The 19231-nt window shown below is 40.6% G+C and overlaps 1 protein-coding gene across 3 annotated transcripts in view; it reads left to right on the top strand.

The window, feature by feature from the left end:
- The window catches only part of NKAIN3 (sodium/potassium transporting ATPase interacting 3), a 379080-nt gene that overhangs the window by 278133 nt on the left and 81716 nt on the right, over window positions 1-19231 (top strand). For all 3 annotated transcript variants that reach the window (XM_054818647.1, XM_054818646.1, XM_054818648.1), the window contains exon 4: window positions 4850-5047. In XM_054818647.1, the coding sequence (XP_054674622.1) occupies window positions 4850-5047 (198 nt within the window). The remainder of the gene's footprint in view (window positions 1-4849; window positions 5048-19231) is intronic.

Below are 19231 nucleotides of genomic sequence, written 5' to 3'. Positions count from 1 at the left end.
ATGCAGAGCTAGCCTGTGGTTTCAGGAAATAACAGGGTGGAAAACCAAGGTTATACTGCCAATGGGGGTCTTAGCTAATAGCTCATGCTCATGCTTCAAAGTACTTCTACAATTAGAGCAGGTTTCGTTAATTCTGGAACACATCATTTGTATCTAATGAGGATTAATGTCTCCTTGAAATTAGATACTAATGAATGTGCGTGTCCCTTGTCTATGCCAACACCACTGCATCTTAACTACAAGCTTAATTGGGTGTAGGGAATTACAAGGAAATGTACTGGTTTTTTCCTAGCATTATGTGTATTATCTTTTATTACCTATAGACCAGGTGTTTGATGGAAAATCTTTTCTCCTCATTGGTAAAAATAGAAACTGGGCAGCAAGTCAGAACTACAGCATCCTTGTTACTCTTAGGAAATGGGATGGGCAAATTTATTGCCTCAGCCTAATTAATGTTCATTTCTAATAAGCATTATAGTATGTATCAATAAAATAGAAAGTGTTAGGAAGGGCTAGGTACCACACAAGCAACAATAAATTCAAGATCTCTAACATTATGCTCTGCCAGGCCTTAGTGCTCTTGCACCTTTCTGGGAAATTTCAAGTGTTTACTACTGTCTTGTGGAGGTATAAGTGCTTCTCCTCCATCCCACTGAACACACTAATGCCTTTCGTACAGTTTTCTTAAGAGTGCATTTTTCAGATATTGACAATGAATGAAAGAAATATAAAATAGCATGTCATAAAAGTGGAAACATACAGTGAAAAAAATATTTCTGCAATGCATAATCACCGTGTCACAGCACAATATTTTTTTTGTTGTACAAGGCAATCTTGGTGTGTTGGGGTTTTTCCTGGAGTTTTAGTGTCTTTTTTTCTTTACATCTGGTGATTTTAGTTAGTCTTAATTTCTCATTATTTTTTTGTGTCGTTGTTATAGGCACCGTACATAAAGTATATACAAATAAATGAAAGGAACATCATCCTTATTATTGCTCTTTAGTTTTAAAATAAACTGTGTTATGTTATTATCTGTTAGAATTTATCTAGATTCACTACCTAGAAATAGAATCAAATCATAGAATGGTTTGGGTTGGAAGGGACCTTCAAAGAGTGCCTAGATCAACCTCCCTGCCATGGGCAGGGACATCTTTCACTAGATCAGGTTGCTCAAGGCCCTGCCCAATAGAAAATGTCTGCTTGAACCCAAATGTAGAATTTAAGCAGATATAATGAAATTAAAGATTATCTCCAAGCACTTAGAAGACAGTATTATTAGGACTTAAAGGGATTACATCTCACCTAAAAGGAAGTACCTGCCATAGCAACGATTTCCAATAATGATCAAAATTAATCCTTGGGCTGACAGCCAACACAAATCCTATACATAGTTTAAAAGCTTAAAACGCCGTAGACAGTTAAGTGGAACTCTACATCAGTAGAAGCGTGATTATTGGGCCGATCCTACACACAGGAGCAAACTTCTTACCACAGGCTGGAGTATTGCTTCAGTGCTGACTGAAAAAGGGAGGAGTAGGACGTAGGGTTTCGCATGCCTGTGTGACTTCCATAAGTCCCACATGATTTTCCTGGAAGTCCTATTATCTGTGTTCTGCCTACTCTTCGTTTACGGCACCTGTATGAGAGGTTACCTGCTGAGGAAGTATAGTTTGCCTGCTGATATATGGTATTGAATTCAAGATAGATATCATGAGTCTGAAGCTCAGAAGACAGCAATTTTCCATCCATGATTGAAATTTAAATTGTTAAATGAATCCCAACTGGATTCATCAAAGAGGCCACTTGATGTCTCTTGTACAGAGCCTGAAATTGAGTCTTTTGCTATGAAGCAGCAGCATTCTTCTATAAGAAATAAGCAGTCCACGTTACATCACCTGCTGAAGTTTAAGCATTTTATAGGCATTTGCTTAATGATTGCTTGTGACATTGGAAAATAGTACATGATCTATTGGAAAACTTCAAGCATCTGCTTCTACTTTCTGAAAGAATTATTAACTTTTATTAAACATAAAACTGAGAAAAAGCCACTTGTGCAGCAGCTTTTTCACGATGTACAGGGTTTCCAAGCTCTGAATTCACAAATACTGAAGTTCACTGGTATTTAAAATCCAAGCATAATACACCAAGGCAGAGTCTTTGAATTTTCTATACTTCTATAAATGACAATAGAGATACGGGTTAATTTTTTAATGCCTAGCACATTTCACTCACTTTATGGATCAAGAATCTCCAAGACATTAGAGAGGAGTGTGCTTCAGTTGCTAAAAAAAAATAAAATTGATTTTTGTCAAGCTTTCTTTTATTGATTGGCAGCTTAACATTTATCAGCTCGAACAGCTTACGGCTGCCATTTTGTGAAGTGATCTTTTAGAGGTCAAGCTAATGCACCAGGTGGTTTTGTTTGCATTTCTAAAACTGATCTTTGCTGGGCCGTCATTATCCACTTTTACCTGCTTTGAGGACTCGGGATGTAATACACACAGTGAAAAGTAATTACGAAAAGCTCTTCTCCCAGCCTTTATCCCTAATTTCTGAATAATAATTAAAAAAAAGAAAGAGCAGCAAGTGCTGCAATGACGTGTCTTTTGGTTTTAATTCAAGAATTTTAACTATAATATTGCTGCTTCCTTCTCTTACTGCATCACCAGCAGCCTAGAAATATGAAACATGTGTCATGTTCATCAGTTTCTTAGTAAACAAGGTCAGAGGGACTTCTCTAAACATGACCATCACATTAGGCGGGGTTTTTTTATATCTCCCCAGGAACGAAACATAACAGTATTCCAGAAATGAGAGATTTTATTTACAGAGGTGTTTGTACTGACCACATGCCAAATTTAATGTGTCGGCAACATTTATCAAGCTGTTTCCCTATGCACCATTTTTTTTGCTATTGGCTGTGAACTAGCCAAGCACAAACACTAAACATGGCATAACAATCAAATATTAAAACCCAACACCCCCCCCCCCCCCCAAAAAAAAAAGGAGGGGAAAAAACCCTTGAGAGCAAAGAAAGCTGTGACACCAATGCCATCAACAATTTATTCCTACAGTTGTGACAACAAAGTGTTACCTCACTAACCCACATGACAAATCCATATTTCTACTCAACAAAGAGTTACTGAACTAGATGAGAGTGAATATGTGTGCGCTGTTTGACAAATGGCATTTCTTACAGTTGACAATTGTTGAAAGCACTTGACAACACTGCGCAATCTCTGTCGTTGTACACAGAAAGCCTTGGCTGTTTCCTATGACTATATATTTACAGTTATATTTTCATTAAACTGAATTGTCTGTCAACTTCTGATTTCACAATTCACATACTGCAGCTGAAAATTTTCTAAATCGCTATCAAGGAATGACATGCAAAGTCAAAAGACAAATGCTTCATCAACTGTAAATAATGCTCCAGCATGTCTGCATTTTGAGGGTAAAGAAGTTACGTAGAGCAAAGCAGCAAATCAGAAAGGCAGATTTCTTACTGCTCTCTGGCAGTAACAGAGACTGGCAGGATATAATTCACCCAGTAATTTTCCGGTGTGGCCAGAATAAAGGCAGGTAACAGGAAAACAACAAGAAAACTTTCTGCAGCTAGAATCTGCACTGGATGTCCCTTTGGTCAGGGTGAAAGTAAACGGCTGCAGACAGACTGACGGGACAGATTTTCAGAGTGGGATGCAAAGGGCGAATGAGTGTCAGGGCAGCATTCACAAACTAGTATTTTGTGGGCATATGGCTGACAATTTTGCACGTATTTTTTACAACTACCTTGGAGTTGAGATGGGGAAACATAGAAACGTAAGTCTGAATTAATTATTTAAGGTATCAGTATAATTCATCTCTCGTTTATCTCCAGTGAGGATGGGGTTTTTTTGCACTTAAAGGGCATCCATTCAACTTCAGTGTATCTTACTTGAGCATGACCTAAAGACCTAAATCTGTTGTTAATTCAGATGAATTTTCCTGTTTGTACTTCACAGGTAAGCTGTTAGAAAATCTCTAGTACGTTAGTATGTTTGCCACCTTCGCTGCTGCAAGGGGAAGTGGGATGACATTAGCTAAAATGCAGAGGTTATACTTCCCGTGTACGCTACAATGCAGCCAGTACCTGTTATGGTAGATCTAAGGCCTGATCAGACAAGCTGTGGTTGAGGCAGGAGGCGTGTGTGGTTGAGTGAAGAGAAGTTATTGCGTCTATTTTAAACCCAGATCAGTTCACAGAAGCAGGTTTCTTAGCTAAACTGAGATGATGGTAATCTCTGTGGGGGCAGAGGGGAGAAAAGAGAGCAGGGTGCTTGGCTGGAGGAAAACTTTCAGTTGAATCTTTGGCAGCTGGAACAGTCTGCCCAGCTGTGGTCCTACTGAAAATAACAGCTATAAGTTATAGTTATTACTTTAAAAAAAATATGGTGGAAGTTTGGTTTAGATTGCCTCCAGTACCATGGGGTAACACTGTCTCTGTTGACTATTAAAAAAATTAACGCTTGAGACACATTCTAATCAAGTAACAATGAAATTCCTTTTCAGGCTGTAAGTCCATGGAGATGTAGGACATGCACAGTGTTTTGTACAGTACCTGGTAGGACAGTTCTTCTGCCAGGCAGAAGCTCCTATGCACAATTACAAAATAAATGATAAATGTTTGCAATTTTCTTTCTCCCCTTTAATGACCTACTTTCATGTTAAAATTATTGAGGTGAGCGGGAAAGCAATTTATTAATCTTATTTTCCTTTTAATAATTGAAAACTTCTTTTATTTCCCTTGCTTTACCTTAAATAATACTAAATTAGAGGTTTTCATGCTTTTTACCTCCCTGTCTTCCAGGAAACGGATCTCATGACCTTTAACATCTCAATGCATCGCTCCTGGTGGCGGGAACATGGTCCCGGCTGCATACGAAGGGTGGTGCGTCCTTCTGCCCCTGGCATCCTAGATGATTACTCCTACGTCTCCGTGACGGGCTGCATAATTGATTTCCAGTACCTAGAGGTCATTCACAGCGCTATCCAAATACTCCTCTCTGTAAGTTCCCGTTTCTTTTTGTCCTCAGATTCCAGCAGTCCTTTTGCATGCAGCCTGCTGCTGTTGGGTGTCTCTGTCCTGAAAGGGGGATGTAGTAGTTGATGGATAGCAGCATAGATTTTTGGTTGTATTTTGCATTTGATAATTACGTTTGTGTTATTAAAATGTGCACTGCTCTTCTCTTTGCTTATATCCCATAAAGCTGTGTACAGGCATAGTCCCCATTCTGGCCTTTGCTTGGACAGGTGAAAATTAACTCAAGTGCTTGGCTCTCATTCACTGAGGCATGTACAGCAAAGGAGAGCAGACTTGTCCAAAATTAATTTACCTAAACCTTTCCAAAGTTCACAATCAATGATGGTATTCATTCAGCCCTGAATGTAAATATATTTTACATGATATGTGTCTAAGTTTCTTCCCAAAGTGAGGTATGGATGTAACACTTGAAAAAAGTCAGAGAAGTACTAGGAATTAAACATACTCCTTCATATTTAACCATATTATTTATTCTCTCCTGGGACTCTGCACTATCAGAATACTCTACCTCCGTGATCCACATTTTGTAGTTACAATATCAGTCAAAACCTCCAAGTCTTTATAAAAAGTCTGCAGTGTAGGGAAGCGCTGGGGCTGGATGAGGTGCTCTGGCAGCAGCAGCCCGGTCTTGGCCACAATCTCTCCCCAATCTGATGGCTGCTTCTGTTTGTGATGAAAGGTTGTTTGGCATGAGCTGCATGTGATCTCCTAGAAGTAGTAGCTCTTTACATAGCTGTGTGTAGTACGTAGCAACCAGCCCACCCTGAGAGGGTACACATAGTTTTGATGTCTGGACCTATTCTGAGAGCATAAGTGCTTGTGGCTCACGGTCCTAACCGTGGCCAGCAGTGCTTGTCAGCCAGCGGGAGAAGAGACGCAGTCTGCAGTCCACACCTGCTAGTCAGGTGAGCTGCCTGGTCTGGGCAACCAGAAAGGTGGGATATTTCTGGTCTATTCAGTACTTCAAGCTGTTTTACTAACTGACTGGTAACTAACTGTTATATAGAATAAATCTCACTCATTACTTTAAAATAATTCTCAAATTTTAGTTTTTACTTTTTTTCGAGATAAGAACATTTCTCTTTTGAAGGAAAAAAATCAGTGTCTGTGGGTATGTCTATCAACCTGTCCAACTGTCTAGAATGCAGTAGTCTAAAAGTTCAAGATAATTTCTCTGCATTACTAAATGGCTTTTGTAAGATGCCAAGTGCTTTTTCCTTGCTACTGCTTTTAAACAACATTTGATAAACTTGTATGCTACAGCAGTGATTAATGAACTTCCACTTGACAATCTAGGTCTGAATTAGTGCACTTGCTTAGTGCACCAGTGACATCACATGCACGTACACAAGCCTTCTCCTCACTGTTGTTCAGTCAGGCAGCAAAGATTGTGTTTCAAGATCTTTTCCAGTGAAGATAAAATTACTTCTCTTGAGGCCCAGCCCTGTGTACGTCAACATGCATTATAACATTTCTGCGCAAGCAGGCCTTGCAGAAGAATTTTGCAGACTACATCTGCAAAGTGTAACTGACTGCACCTTCCTTACTCTTGTGGGGGCCTCACACTCAAAGCAGGTTTCTTCTCCCGTGACCTCTTCATTTGCAGCAGATTCCCCTCACAACGCAGTGTCATTCGCTCTGCTTCAGTAAGCCTGTACAAGGGTAACTGAAGTATGGTTGGTTTAAACGGAGAAAACCATAAATATTTCCAATACTTCCTCACTTCTCTAAGAAAAAATGCATTGTGTTAGAAATTTTTCTAGAACTCTTGTGATTAGAAACAGATTTCGTGTTCAGTGGAAATACAGCTGGTTGTTGAAATCAGGAACTGTAAAGTTCTGGTCAAAATTTACCACATGACAGGAACACAAATATTAATATTAGAATAATAGAATAAAAACATTTAATATATACAAACTAAAACAAATATGAAAATAAGAAAGTATAAAAATTATGTAATAATTTTAAAGCATAAGATGTAACAGGCCTTCCCTTTCTTATGGAGTGACTGACTGCCTGGAACAATCATAAATAAATTCTGGATACAATTCATTGCAGGCCTGACTGTGAATTAAATAGTTGCCTGTTTCAGATACTGCTTTGAACTGATATACACAATGTTAAAATTAAAATCCCGTACACAAAGTAAGATTTTCCTCCAGTCTTATTATCTTGCTATCCCATCTGTGACACGTTATGATTAGCATACCATGACTGTGTACTCCGGTTTCCATTCTGAATTGTAGTTTAGGCTTGTTTAATTTACTGTCACATAGGACAGAACTCACCACCTAGATTATCAAACTTGTTGCAGTTTCCTGCCATTTTCTGAGTACTGTTGACCTGAGGAAGTTCCCATTCATTGCGGATGCATAACTGCTTTCCTAATTGGGGCACCAATTTCAATTCTTAGTTAAAAGGTCGTTTAGGTTGTCTTTTTACAGTACTGAAGAACTGTAGATCAGAAGATCCTTCTTTTTTTCGTTTCCTAGTAGCTAGTCCTAAAAGTAGCCTCTTCCTGTAGTTTGGACCTTATAACCTACTTAATTTTCATAAAATTTTTATGTAGCAGTAGTAGTGTAACAAACCATTTTACAGTGTAACAAAAACTTTATTGGCATAACAAATCATTTTATCATGCTAACCCTTGTCCAAACGACTGGGAAGGTGAGCACTGCCATTTGGTAGGGAGTTAGAGCCTCTGTAAGAAGAAATCCCTCCAGGGGTAAATATTGGATACCTGTCGAGATATATAACTCACTAGCAGCAGTTCTCCATTTTTGAAAGGTGACTTTTTATTGAATTTTTTTTTTTTTAACTGGTATAAAATTTTTTATATGCACGGAATGCTGCAGCTGTGACTACATTAGACTCTGCTTCAGGGAACAGGCTCGACAGTCATTTATTTAATTCTAACACAGTAAGGATCTTCTTGTATTTGCTTTATAGTTGTCTCTTAAAAAAAGTATCTTTTATTGGTGAAACAGTAACTTTACATCCTATCCTGATTCTCAGTGGCTATTGAAATGATTGGGAGTTGAAGGTGTTGAACATTTATTTAAATTGGAGGAAAATCAAGAGAAATATGAGAGACAATGGGATGCAATTAATAGTAAAGAAGAATTATATTTAAATTGTGTGTTTAAAATCTACATTTATTTGATGCGTAGGGCACAGTACATGTTATTTTGATTAATATATCCTTCTGAGCAATGCCTTTAATTTTACAATGCAAGGCAGATCATCTTTACTGAAACCTGAAATTTTGGAGAACAAATTAATATTACAGTCAAAATGGTGACAGTTTAGCAACTTTGAGAAAGGCCCTTCATACAGTCTTTTTGTCATTTGAAAATACATAATGCACACTGAGAATGTTAAATGCCAGGCACACACTGGCTTCAATAGCCTGAGCTTTAAAAACTTCTCCAAGTGATTGCAGAGAGTTTTGTACTGGACCCTGACCCTAATACCACACTACGCTCATCCACAGCTGCACTGTGAAGCAGAGACCCCCAAGCTAGGGTTCACCGAGGTAGCTCTGGAATTAGCAGCTGTATAACTTCATCAGTGCCAAAAAAGCAGAACAATTTAATTTTGGCACAGCAACAGGCTGACACAACTAGAATTCTTCTGGGGACAGGGGCTATTACGTTCTCACAACACTGTGTTGCACAAGGTGAGGTTAACGTTCCACCCGTTCTCATCACTGTATAGAAGAGCTGTACCTAAAATCTAGACCTCTGAAGGGAGGAGGGAAAGAAAAACCCCTAAGCCTGAAAACACGTAAAATATTTAAGCTGTTAAGCATGTTGATGCTGACCAAATGCAGGATATTTTGAAGAAAAGCACTGGTTTACTTAGCAGAGGTCCATCCGTTGCCTCTCATAAGTGTCAATTATTGTAACCCCTACGTGACTGCTGGACCTACAGATGAGGAACACTCACCGAAAAAACCCACTCCTGGAGAGTGACCTGGCTTTCGCTACACTACAAAGCCAGGCAAAGATGTGATATAGGGAGATTAAGAGTATTGAATCTTCCATAGTGGAGTGAAAAGCAGTGAACATACCTGCCTAAGATAAAGTTAGGCACTAATCAATGGGGAATAGCTTATCAGTAACACTACTAAGCACAAAACATAGCCAGAAAAATAAATTACTTTCTACAGAATATAATGAAATTGTAATATCACAAGTATAAGAAAAAGCACTCCTGGCAGCCAAACTGGGAGCTGGATACCGTGTTCACTGTGAATCTGAACAATTCTCCTGCAAGATGGACAAGGGAGCTGGGTACTGAGGCCAGCTGGCTCAGAACAGCTCGTGTCTCCACTAACGGTCTCAGCCTTGTTCAAGCCACCCGCTGGGAATAATCCCCGGGATTGTCCTCCTGACCAAAACTGTGCCTGGGAACTGTGTGGGGAGAGTGCTGCCTGGAGCAGAGCAACCTCACACCCCTGTAGCAGCATGGGTGACGGCGTGCTGGTGCCAGGAATGCTCCCAGGCATGCGGGAATTCCCTCCTATTGATGCAGCTGGGCAAATGTCCAGCCACAATTTGTTCCTCAGAGTGGACCAAGGCAGGAGCTGGCAGAAAAGGCCTATTTAACTAGAGGGGTGTAGAAGTCTGTGATTTATACAACGTTTTATTTTTTAAATCTCTGCCAGAGAAACTAATTGCCTACCTTTTTGACATGGCAGAGAAAGGTGTGTTTTCACATGACACCTAGCGGTTATGGTGACATGTATGACAGTACTCAATGTCAGGCAATCAATTTTTGACTAATCTCATGAATTGTTATTCTTGTTAATATCCCTTTTTGTGGTTAACTAATTCCACTGATAATGAAACTAGAAACGGTGGGTTTCCATTCAGGGCCATTCTGTCCTTTTAAGCTCTCCTACCATCCCCATGTGCGAATGTGTCAGCACCTCCAGCCCTGCATTAAGCAACGTATACCTGTCCTCTATCCATTGTTCTGCCACCTTGTCCCCGGATGGAGAATGGGGCATGGAGCTGAGGCTTTGAATAAGAATTGAGTTTCTATGCTGTTGCTGAATGGTGTTTAACTCTTGAACATGTGCCCTCTTGATGTGCGGACAGAAAAGAAAGCTGAAAACTCTTTGAACTTGGGGTACAGATCTGCAAGGCTTGAGATGTTCTTTCTTTATTGTGGCAGTTAATTTCATTTATATTTGGCCTCATTCTCGCCCCCAGGAAAGGTCTTTCTTTTGTGTAAATGGTGGAGTGAAGATACTATATCAGAAGTAGTGGGGCTGCTGACCATAGTTTTAGTCTGAAACCCTTTCTCTGGTGCCCTAGAGACTGTTGGGGCCAAAACCATTAAAGGAGTTTGAAGATACGGAAGTTGGTCTTCCTTCAGTACTGGTTGCCTTGGTCTGGAGCATGTGTTCGCTCTGGTACAGGAATGGATCTGGTATGGGTACTGCAGTGTGACAGTGTGGAGGCAGCTTGTATCATTGTATAGTAGTTCATATCTGGGTATATCTAACTATAAGTCTGCATGCAAGAAATGGCAAAACCACTGTAAATGGTCACTGTCTTCCAGGATTTGAATTAGACAACAAGAGCATATAAAACATAACCACTAAAATACATGTCTTCTCAGTGCACCTTTCAGTTCCCAAAGCTATAAACAGTGTATACTTTCTATGTATACCATGTCCAGACAGCTTTTGAATATCTCCAAGGAGGGAGACTCCACAATCTCCCTGGACAACCTGGGCCAGTGCTCAGTCACCCTCACAGTAAAAGACTGTCTCCTGATGTTTAGAGGGAACCTCCTGTGTTTCAGTGTGTGCCCGTTGCCTCTGGTCCTGTCACTGGACACCACTGGAAAGAGCCTGACTCTATCCTCTTTGTATCCTCCCTTCAGGTATTGATAAGATCCCACCTGAGCTTTCTCTTCTCCAGGTTGAACAGTCCCAGCTCTCAGCCTTTCTTCATGGGAGACATGCTCCAATCCCTTAATCATCCTTGTGGCCCTTTTCTGGACTCTCTCCAGTATGTCCATGTCTCTCTTGTACTGGAGAGCCCAGAACTGGACACAGCACTCCAGGTGTGGTCTAACCAGCGCTGAGCAGAGGGGCAGGATCACCTCCCTTGACCTGCTGGCAATACTTGTCTAACACAGCCCAGGATACCATTCGCCTTCTTTGTGGCAAGGGCACGTTGCTGATGACTCACGTTCTGCCTGGTGTCCACCAAGATCATCAGGTACTTCTCTGCCAAGTTGCTTTCCAGCTGGGTGGCCTCAGCATTTATCGGTACATGTCGTTGTTCTTCCTCAGGTGCAAGCCTTTTCACTTCCCCTTGTGGAACTTCATGAGGCATGTTATGCTAAAAAAACCCCAATAAAATTAATAATATTCTAGCTCTTACCTCATTTTCTGTAAAAATAGTACATACCTTTCCAGAAGATTCATAATTATTGATATAAATTGATGCTGAATACTTTAAAAAAATCTAATCATTAATATTCTTAGACTTGTAACCCTTATTAATTATCCAGGTAGGATGATTTCAAATATTTTGAATTTTTGTTGCTGTTATGATGATTCATAATAATGCAATCATGCCTGTCATAAAAATCATAATTCAGTTATTTTTTAAGAATTAATTCCTCTTACTTTTTTCTCACAAGTCTATGATGTCTTATATGTGCGTTCTTCTCCCCAGAACATAGAGTCACTTCCATAAGGAAATGAAAAACAATGTGATCTGATTACATTATTTCTGGATATCTATCACAGTCATTGCCTCATACTGACCCCATGCAATTGCCTTACTTTTTGAATTATTTCTGCCATGCTATCTTCAAAGAATCTGCCAAATGTTGTTATTTAATATCAAAATGAATTATGACATTTGGTAGACTTAAATGCTTTTTTTCATCAGAGAAAAATAGAACTTAAGTAACAAATGTATTTAGCACAACAGACACTAAAATGCAGGTTATGAGTCCCATTTATATAATTAATCAAGGGAAACATTGTGACTATTGAGCTATAGAGAGACTCAGATCAGGGGCAGTGCCAGTGACCAAATGAAGTTCAGATCATTGACCAAGCTTTTACTACTGAGCCATAAGTTTGAATGCTTTTTAGGGTTAATTTGGATGGTTCTTCCTCTATCCCTAGTATTAAGATTGCCTTCTCTATGCCATTTGAAAAGCTCCAGGAGTTGCTCCGAAAGAGGTTGCAAAGCAGCTTTTGTCCCTCCCTTCAGGCAGCCAGAGCTGCAGTTTGGTTTGTATTCATTTATTGTAACAAAAGGGCTAACGATATCAATATATAATGTGGTTCCTCCGGGGCACTGAAGCAGCCCCTTTTTTCCCGTTAGTTATGGCCCTGTTATTTTTATAATTGGACAGAAAAGGATGCTAGGAATCACACCATGTATGTCGTTCTCCAAAGAAAATCCCTGTAGGAGCTGATACCAGTGCTCAGCAAGGTTCCTTGCTCTCTTTCCATTTCCTCGAGTGACATGTGATTGATTAAGAAAGCTGGTCAACATCAGCATGTGATAGAAAAACATGAGGTAATTTAGTATTAAGGGCTACAGGAATGGTACATCAGCAAAATATAATTGTCCTGAAGGTATTAAATCTTTTCTTGAATTTTTGCTTGCAACTTTTTCACCTTTTTTGTTTAGGAAACAGTTAACATGTCTCCTTTTCCCTAACAAACCATTGCACAAGTGGCATGGAAAATTGACTTTGCATTGCCTGCAGAACTGAAGTTCAACATTACTGCAAAGAGAGGATGAAAGATAGGCCTATTCTTCATCATCATCATCATCATCATAGCCAGGAAGACTTGCCTCTTAGCCACATGAATAGTTAGTTAAGGTTGGCTATTGGCTTCTCAAGGACTCATTAGTAAGTTCAGAGAGATCACCAGATTACTGAAACTCAGAAGGACATTTTCAGCCTGAGCAATGTTACAGAGGAGCTGTCGGTCTCTAGAACAGACAGCAGAGATGATGGCTTGTGCAAATGGCTTTTGAAGTTACCCCAAATTCTTTGTAGTAGTTGCCTTATTGTATTTTTGTAGCAGTCTATGTTTTCTGCAGTTCCTCCAATGTTTATTGTATCGGACCAGGGATGCATACAGCCCTTTGCCAATATCAGACCTTCAGTGCTGAAAAAAATAAAACCAAGAGAAACAAAATTAATGAGAGACTTTATCTTCAGCTATGTTCTAGAAATGACCTTGTCCTTTCTCGTTAGATTTAGTTAGACTCCATTATGCATGGTAGTGTGTAGGTAGTAAAATACACAAGTATATTTGTCTAATTACCAGTCTGGGTCAATAAAGCCACTACATGAGACAGAATCAAGAAAAATCCGTGCTTTTTCCATCTCAGTTGTCCTTTCCGGGAGCATCTGCTTTTTCAAGCAGCTCATTTAAAAGGAACTGAAACCACTGATATTATAACTATTTGCATGCTCATTTATTCATTAAGTGTTATGATGTAGATTTGTGAAAAAGAGTTAGGCAACTTATGCAGTGCAGCTGGCTAAAGATGAGGGGATAGGGGACAGGAATTTAAACACCCGCAATATAGTAGTGCCTTCACCTTGTCAACTAATCGATACAAGATCTAAATTGTTCTAGACATTTTGCAGTACTTGATATAGATTTGTTTTCCATTTTACATGAAAATTGCTATGGCATTTTTTTCAATATTGTACAAAAATTTCAATGAAATTGTGTGCAGGTACTATGAAATATTTTTATTTACATGAAAAATATTTAGAGTAAAAATAAAAGTCCATTGCTTATTTTAATTTTTTTTTAGTATATTAATATTTCAGTAAAAATGATGCAGAAACACTGGAGGTAAATGGAAGATTTGGAAAACATAATATTTTTTCCCCTTCCACTTTTGCCCCAAATTACCTCCTCAAGGAAGGAGCAGTGTAATAGACTATATGTCTGCAACTTAGTAACTGTAATTCTTGGTTATATACTTTCATTCACATCCATTTTGAGTATTTTCAAGTGAACCTGAACTGACACTGAACAGGGAACTGCAGCGGCCTGGTGCACAGTGAACTCAGTGGTCGCTGATTCCAATACAAGGCAGCATCTCTGCAAATACGTGGGAGAGGCAGTGGAAGAGGTAAGGACAAGTTAAAGTGCCTCGGCAAACTCGTATGCCTACGTGTTATCTTCAGAACTGAGCAGAATGCTGAATGTTGCACTAGGAATTTGGAAATTATAAGAGAAAGTGGAAAGTGTAACAAAGAGTAGCATTTAAATATTTTTTTAGAGAACAAGGAAATCCAACTTTTTTCATTTAGAAAAATTGAAGTAGTATTTCCTTTGTAGTTCAGGGATATTTTATTGACGATATTGTCTGAAGCCATTAACTGTTTGATGGGCTAGTGGGACACAATAGATCCTGGAAATTCAGAAAGCCAGAGCATGGTGATCCAAGGATATTTGTCGTCATGACTCTTAGGTCACTCCCAAGCTTTCAGCAACCTCTGTGGCAATCAGGGCATGACAGTTTCCTCAAGAGTTGGAATCAAATTCATACCTTCCTGCCAAGCTGCAATTCAGGACAAACAGGTCTGCTCCGTCTCCAGCAGTGTGCTGCACCAGGTCTGCTCTGGTTGCAAAGCTGAGAAACCAACCAAGGAAATTAACTCCTTCCCTAGGCTAAGTGTTCGCATGGTGATTGACAGCTCTGGCTGAATAGGCTTGACTGTGTTGGGGGATTTTATTTCCAGAAAATGCAATTCTAATTGATTTTTACATGCAGACGTGCTTTTAAATAATGAAAAGTTATTTTACTGAAAGGGTCTGATCCCTTAGCCTGCATCTGCACATGGAGTGTAAAGGACGCAGGCAAACCAGACGCAAGCCTCACGCTACAGCCTCACCGATCCTCACAGCAATAGATCTTTGCTCCCTCATACGGGAATGATTCCTTCGGCATATCGTAGGTGATAGCCATGTGACCAGACCTTTTTATATGGGGGAAAAATATTCACTGATTAAAACCCATTTCTCTGTGAGCTTCCACTGACAGGACATTTTTCTTTTAATCATGTACTGAATTCACAGCCTAGGACTTCCATTAAAATATGTTGCCTGAATGTGACCTGACTGCAGAAAGAACTCTTTTTTTCTCTCCACTACCGTCCCCGATGATTTGCAAGGCTGTCTATTTTGTCCTAGGGAAATATAAGAAGTCAGAACAGGGATTTCACTAAACAAGCAGTGAAACAGCTCATACTCCTCAAGCTTTGAGGGAATGATTTGGTTTTCACCGAGGAAGAAAGTCAATGTGCATATGTGCTCCTCTTAGAACAACTCACAGAAAGACAGACAGGGTTTTGTGGAAAAACATAGTTTGATTTAGGAAGATGGCAATGCAGAGCAAGATTTAAAAGGCCTGCATTCTGTAAATGCTGCCTTCATGAGTTTTTATAGTTAATGCTTCTGGCCCAAATGCCGTAATATATCTGTGTGTCTTTTGACTGTTCTTTGTTCACTGTCTAGTATTGCAGAAACTGTTGTAAAACTTCTTTTAACTATTTCCTTTGTATTTCTGCAAAGCAGAGCAGGGAATCCCACCAGCAGGTGTGAGGTCCAGCATGGGGTATGTTTCCCCGGCACCCACGTAGTTGACAGGTTTGGAAATGGGGCGTGGAAACTTGTTACGGGGCTGTTCCATCCTCTGCTACAAATGTCTGCTGTCTGCTCCCCCGTGGAAGGTGCTGGGCGTGGAAACAGCCCAGCTTGTGTAAAATCCTCTGACACAGCGTGTAGGGAAAGGCACTGAGCCTATATGTAAAATATAAGCCATAAGACTCATTCACACAGGTAGCAGATAGCAGAGTTCAGGTGACAAAGTGTAGTGGGTTGACCCTGGCTGGAGGCCAGGTGCCCACCAGAGCCGCTCTCTCACTCCCCTCATTCACTAAACAGGGGAGAAAAGGCATAACGAAATGCTTGTGGGTCGAGATAAGGACAGGGAGAGATCACTCACTAATTATCGTCACGAGCAAAACAGACCAAACTTAGAGAGGGAATTCATCTAATTTATCACTAGGCAAAACAGAGTAGAGGAATGAGAAATGAAATCAACTCTTAAAACACTTCCCCCCACCCCTCCCATCTTCCCGGGCTCAACTTCACTCCCGGCTTCAACCTTCCCCCCCCTCAGCGGCACAGGGGGACAGGGAATGGGGGTTACGGTCAGTTCATCTCACGGTGTTTCTGCCGCTTCTTCATCCTCAGGGGGAGGACTCCTCTCATCGTTCCCCTGCTCCAGCATGGAGTCCCTCTCACGGGGTGCAGACCTTCAGGAGCAAACTGCTCCAGCATGGGGTCCCCCACGGGGTCACAAGTCCTGCCAGCAAACCTGCCCTGGCGTGGGCTCCCCTCTTCACGGGTCCACCGGTCCAGCCTGGAACTTGCTCCAGCGTGGGCTTCCCACGGGCCACAGCCTCCTTCAGGTGCCTGCACCTGCTCCGGCGTGGGGTCCTCCACGGGCTGCAGGTGGAATCTCTACACCCCCTCATCCTTCCTCCATGGGCTGCAGGGGGACAGCCTGCTTCACCATGGTCTTCACCACGGGCTGCAGGGGGATCTCTGCCCCGGTGCCTGGAGCACCTCCTCCCCCTCCTTCTTCCGTGACCTTGGTGTCTGCAGAGTTCCTTACATCTTCTCACTCCTCTCTCCGGCTGCAAAAGCTCGCTCTCTCTAAGTGTTTTTCTTCTTCTTAAATGTGTTATCACAGAGGCGCTGATGGGCTTGGCCTTGGCCAGCGGCAGGCCCGTCTTGGAGCCGGCTGGCATTGGCTCTGTCAGACACAGGGGGAGCTTCTAGCAGCTTCTCACAGAAGCCACCCCTGTAGCCCCCCCGCCACCAAAACCTTGCCACACAAACCCAACACACAAAGGAAGACTAATACAAAATTCGTACATGAGTATAGCCAAGGCGCATGTTGATGAGTACCTAAGAAGTGATAGAAGTGATGCTTTATAACAGTAATTTTGGTAGAATTTGCCTCTTTTTTTTTTTTTGGTTGGATTTGGTTTTCAGTGGTTATCAGGCTTGCCGAAGGGAGTAAGCACTTTTAATACACTTTTATAGAACAAAAAAAATGAGTCTCATGTCATGGAAAGAAAACCAACAAACACAGGTGAGAAGGACAGAGGTTGAGGTTGTGGTTAGGAATAAGTATATATGAGGATTTTTGTGTTCTCTGAAGGTTCAGAATAGATAGAGTGAAACGGATGCTTGAGGCATTTCTTTGCTGTGGTTTGATTATGATTTGAGCAGGTAAGATTGCTAGTGGTCTTGAAAGGGAGACTGATGTGAATTACTTTCCAGCTTGTAAGTTTTTTTCTGGTGTCAGTAACTATTCTGAGAGAACAAAATCACCTTGAAGTAGAAGCCTGAAAAGCAAATTTAATTTCTTCTCACCCTTGTATATTATGTAGAAGGCTTCACTTGAAACAATTGCCCACATGGAATAACAAAAATGATGGATAATGATGTTGCTCTATAATTCTGATGTTTGTCTGAATCAAAATGATAATCAAATAAATCAGGTGTTGTGAAAGACATCTGCTACATCTCTGTCTGAATCTATAATACAGGTGAAGATTTTTCAAGAAATCATTCCTAGTGATGTGAAACTTTTCTAGCTTGACTTTTCATTACCTCCTATGTAAATTCCTCCTATGTAGATTAATTGACAATCATTGTGAAGGACAGTAAAAAGTAGTAGATACTTAAACAGCCTCTTGAAAGAACATGATCATTTCCATTTTTATTTGTGATTAGTTTAATTTCTTTTTATCTCGTTTATTAACTTATAATGCACCTGATATATTCACACATGTACATGTATACAGATTCAAATAAATAGTTAAAATATAAAGGTCAACATAGAAAACTAAAGCTGCATTGTGGTCACTTATACCAGGTAGCCTGAGTGTTTAGTCAAGTAATACACTGATTTCCAGAAAGAGTTTTCAAGAGTGAAATCGTGCATAGTGAGTGTTTGAAACACCCTCTCCATCACCTGTAGGCTTTTCTTATAAATTTGATCTTCTTGGTAGCTTTTGTCACTAATGTCCAAGGATTGCCAAGTTCCCCCTCCCTGGATACTAATTATTTTAGTCAGGAAAGTAGGAGTGAACTGGAAGGACCCAAGTGCTTCTCCCTTGCCTCTTCCTGGGACCATGGTTCCACCAGTGACACCACCTGAAGGTGCTCTCCCTGACCCAGCCCCAGCGGAGGAGCAGTAGTTTCGTCTGAGTCCAGAACACAACTGGACTGCAAGCTTTGCATTTCTTTTACTTCTCCACTTTATTTCTGTCTTTTCTCTACCACCTATGCAGTGACATCTGACTTAACTATATACAAGGGCATCTGTTGCCTCACTGCCATCACTCTGTCATAGCTTTAGGCAGCCAAAATCAATTTTTCTTAATATTTTGTTACGGATACAGATGACCAGGAGTGGGAGTGAATTATGGAAAGCCATGCCATACTGAGGTTTCCCACCACTGACCTCATACATAAGCACCCATTCTAGAAAGAGAAGCTGTGTTTTCTGGCTCTTCTGTTCATTTCTAGCTTCTTTTGCCTGTGTTTGTTTTGTTTTGTCTGAAAAGAGTCTAGCTTAGACTTTATTAATAATAACAGCTACCCCAGACCATTTCACCTAACTTGCTTTAGAAAGCAACTTTAATGCTATTCCTAAAACTTGTGAGTACAGAAGGAGATTATATCTTTAAAAAAAAAAAAAAGAAAGAAAGAAAAACATACAAGTTTACTAATTTGCTTCAGGTCCCCTAAAGATCCTTTCCCACCCAAAATGCAGAACAACATCTGGGACTATGGATGTGTCGTGTCCCAAAATCCTTCGCCCATCTCTCCACAGGGCCTCTCTAGCCTGGACGCGGGGTGGGGCAGGGGGTGGCACTGTCCCAGGACTTGCCATGGGCACATCACATGCCATGCGTTCGTGCGTTCAATGAGGGCGTCTTGCAAGGACGGCGGCTTCACCCGCTGCGTTAAGGCTCAGCTCTTCACTCTTTCCCAGCCAAATGTGAGGGAAAGAAATACAGGGGTTTTATTTTTTTTTAGTTCAA

The sequence above is a fragment of the Grus americana genome, chromosome 2 (genome assembly GCF_028858705.1).
Source record: "Grus americana isolate bGruAme1 chromosome 2, bGruAme1.mat, whole genome shotgun sequence".
Lineage (NCBI taxonomy): Eukaryota > Metazoa > Chordata > Aves > Gruiformes > Gruidae > Grus > Grus americana.
The sequence above is the reverse complement of the archived record's forward strand: the minus strand, read 5'-3'. Positions and strand labels throughout refer to the sequence as shown.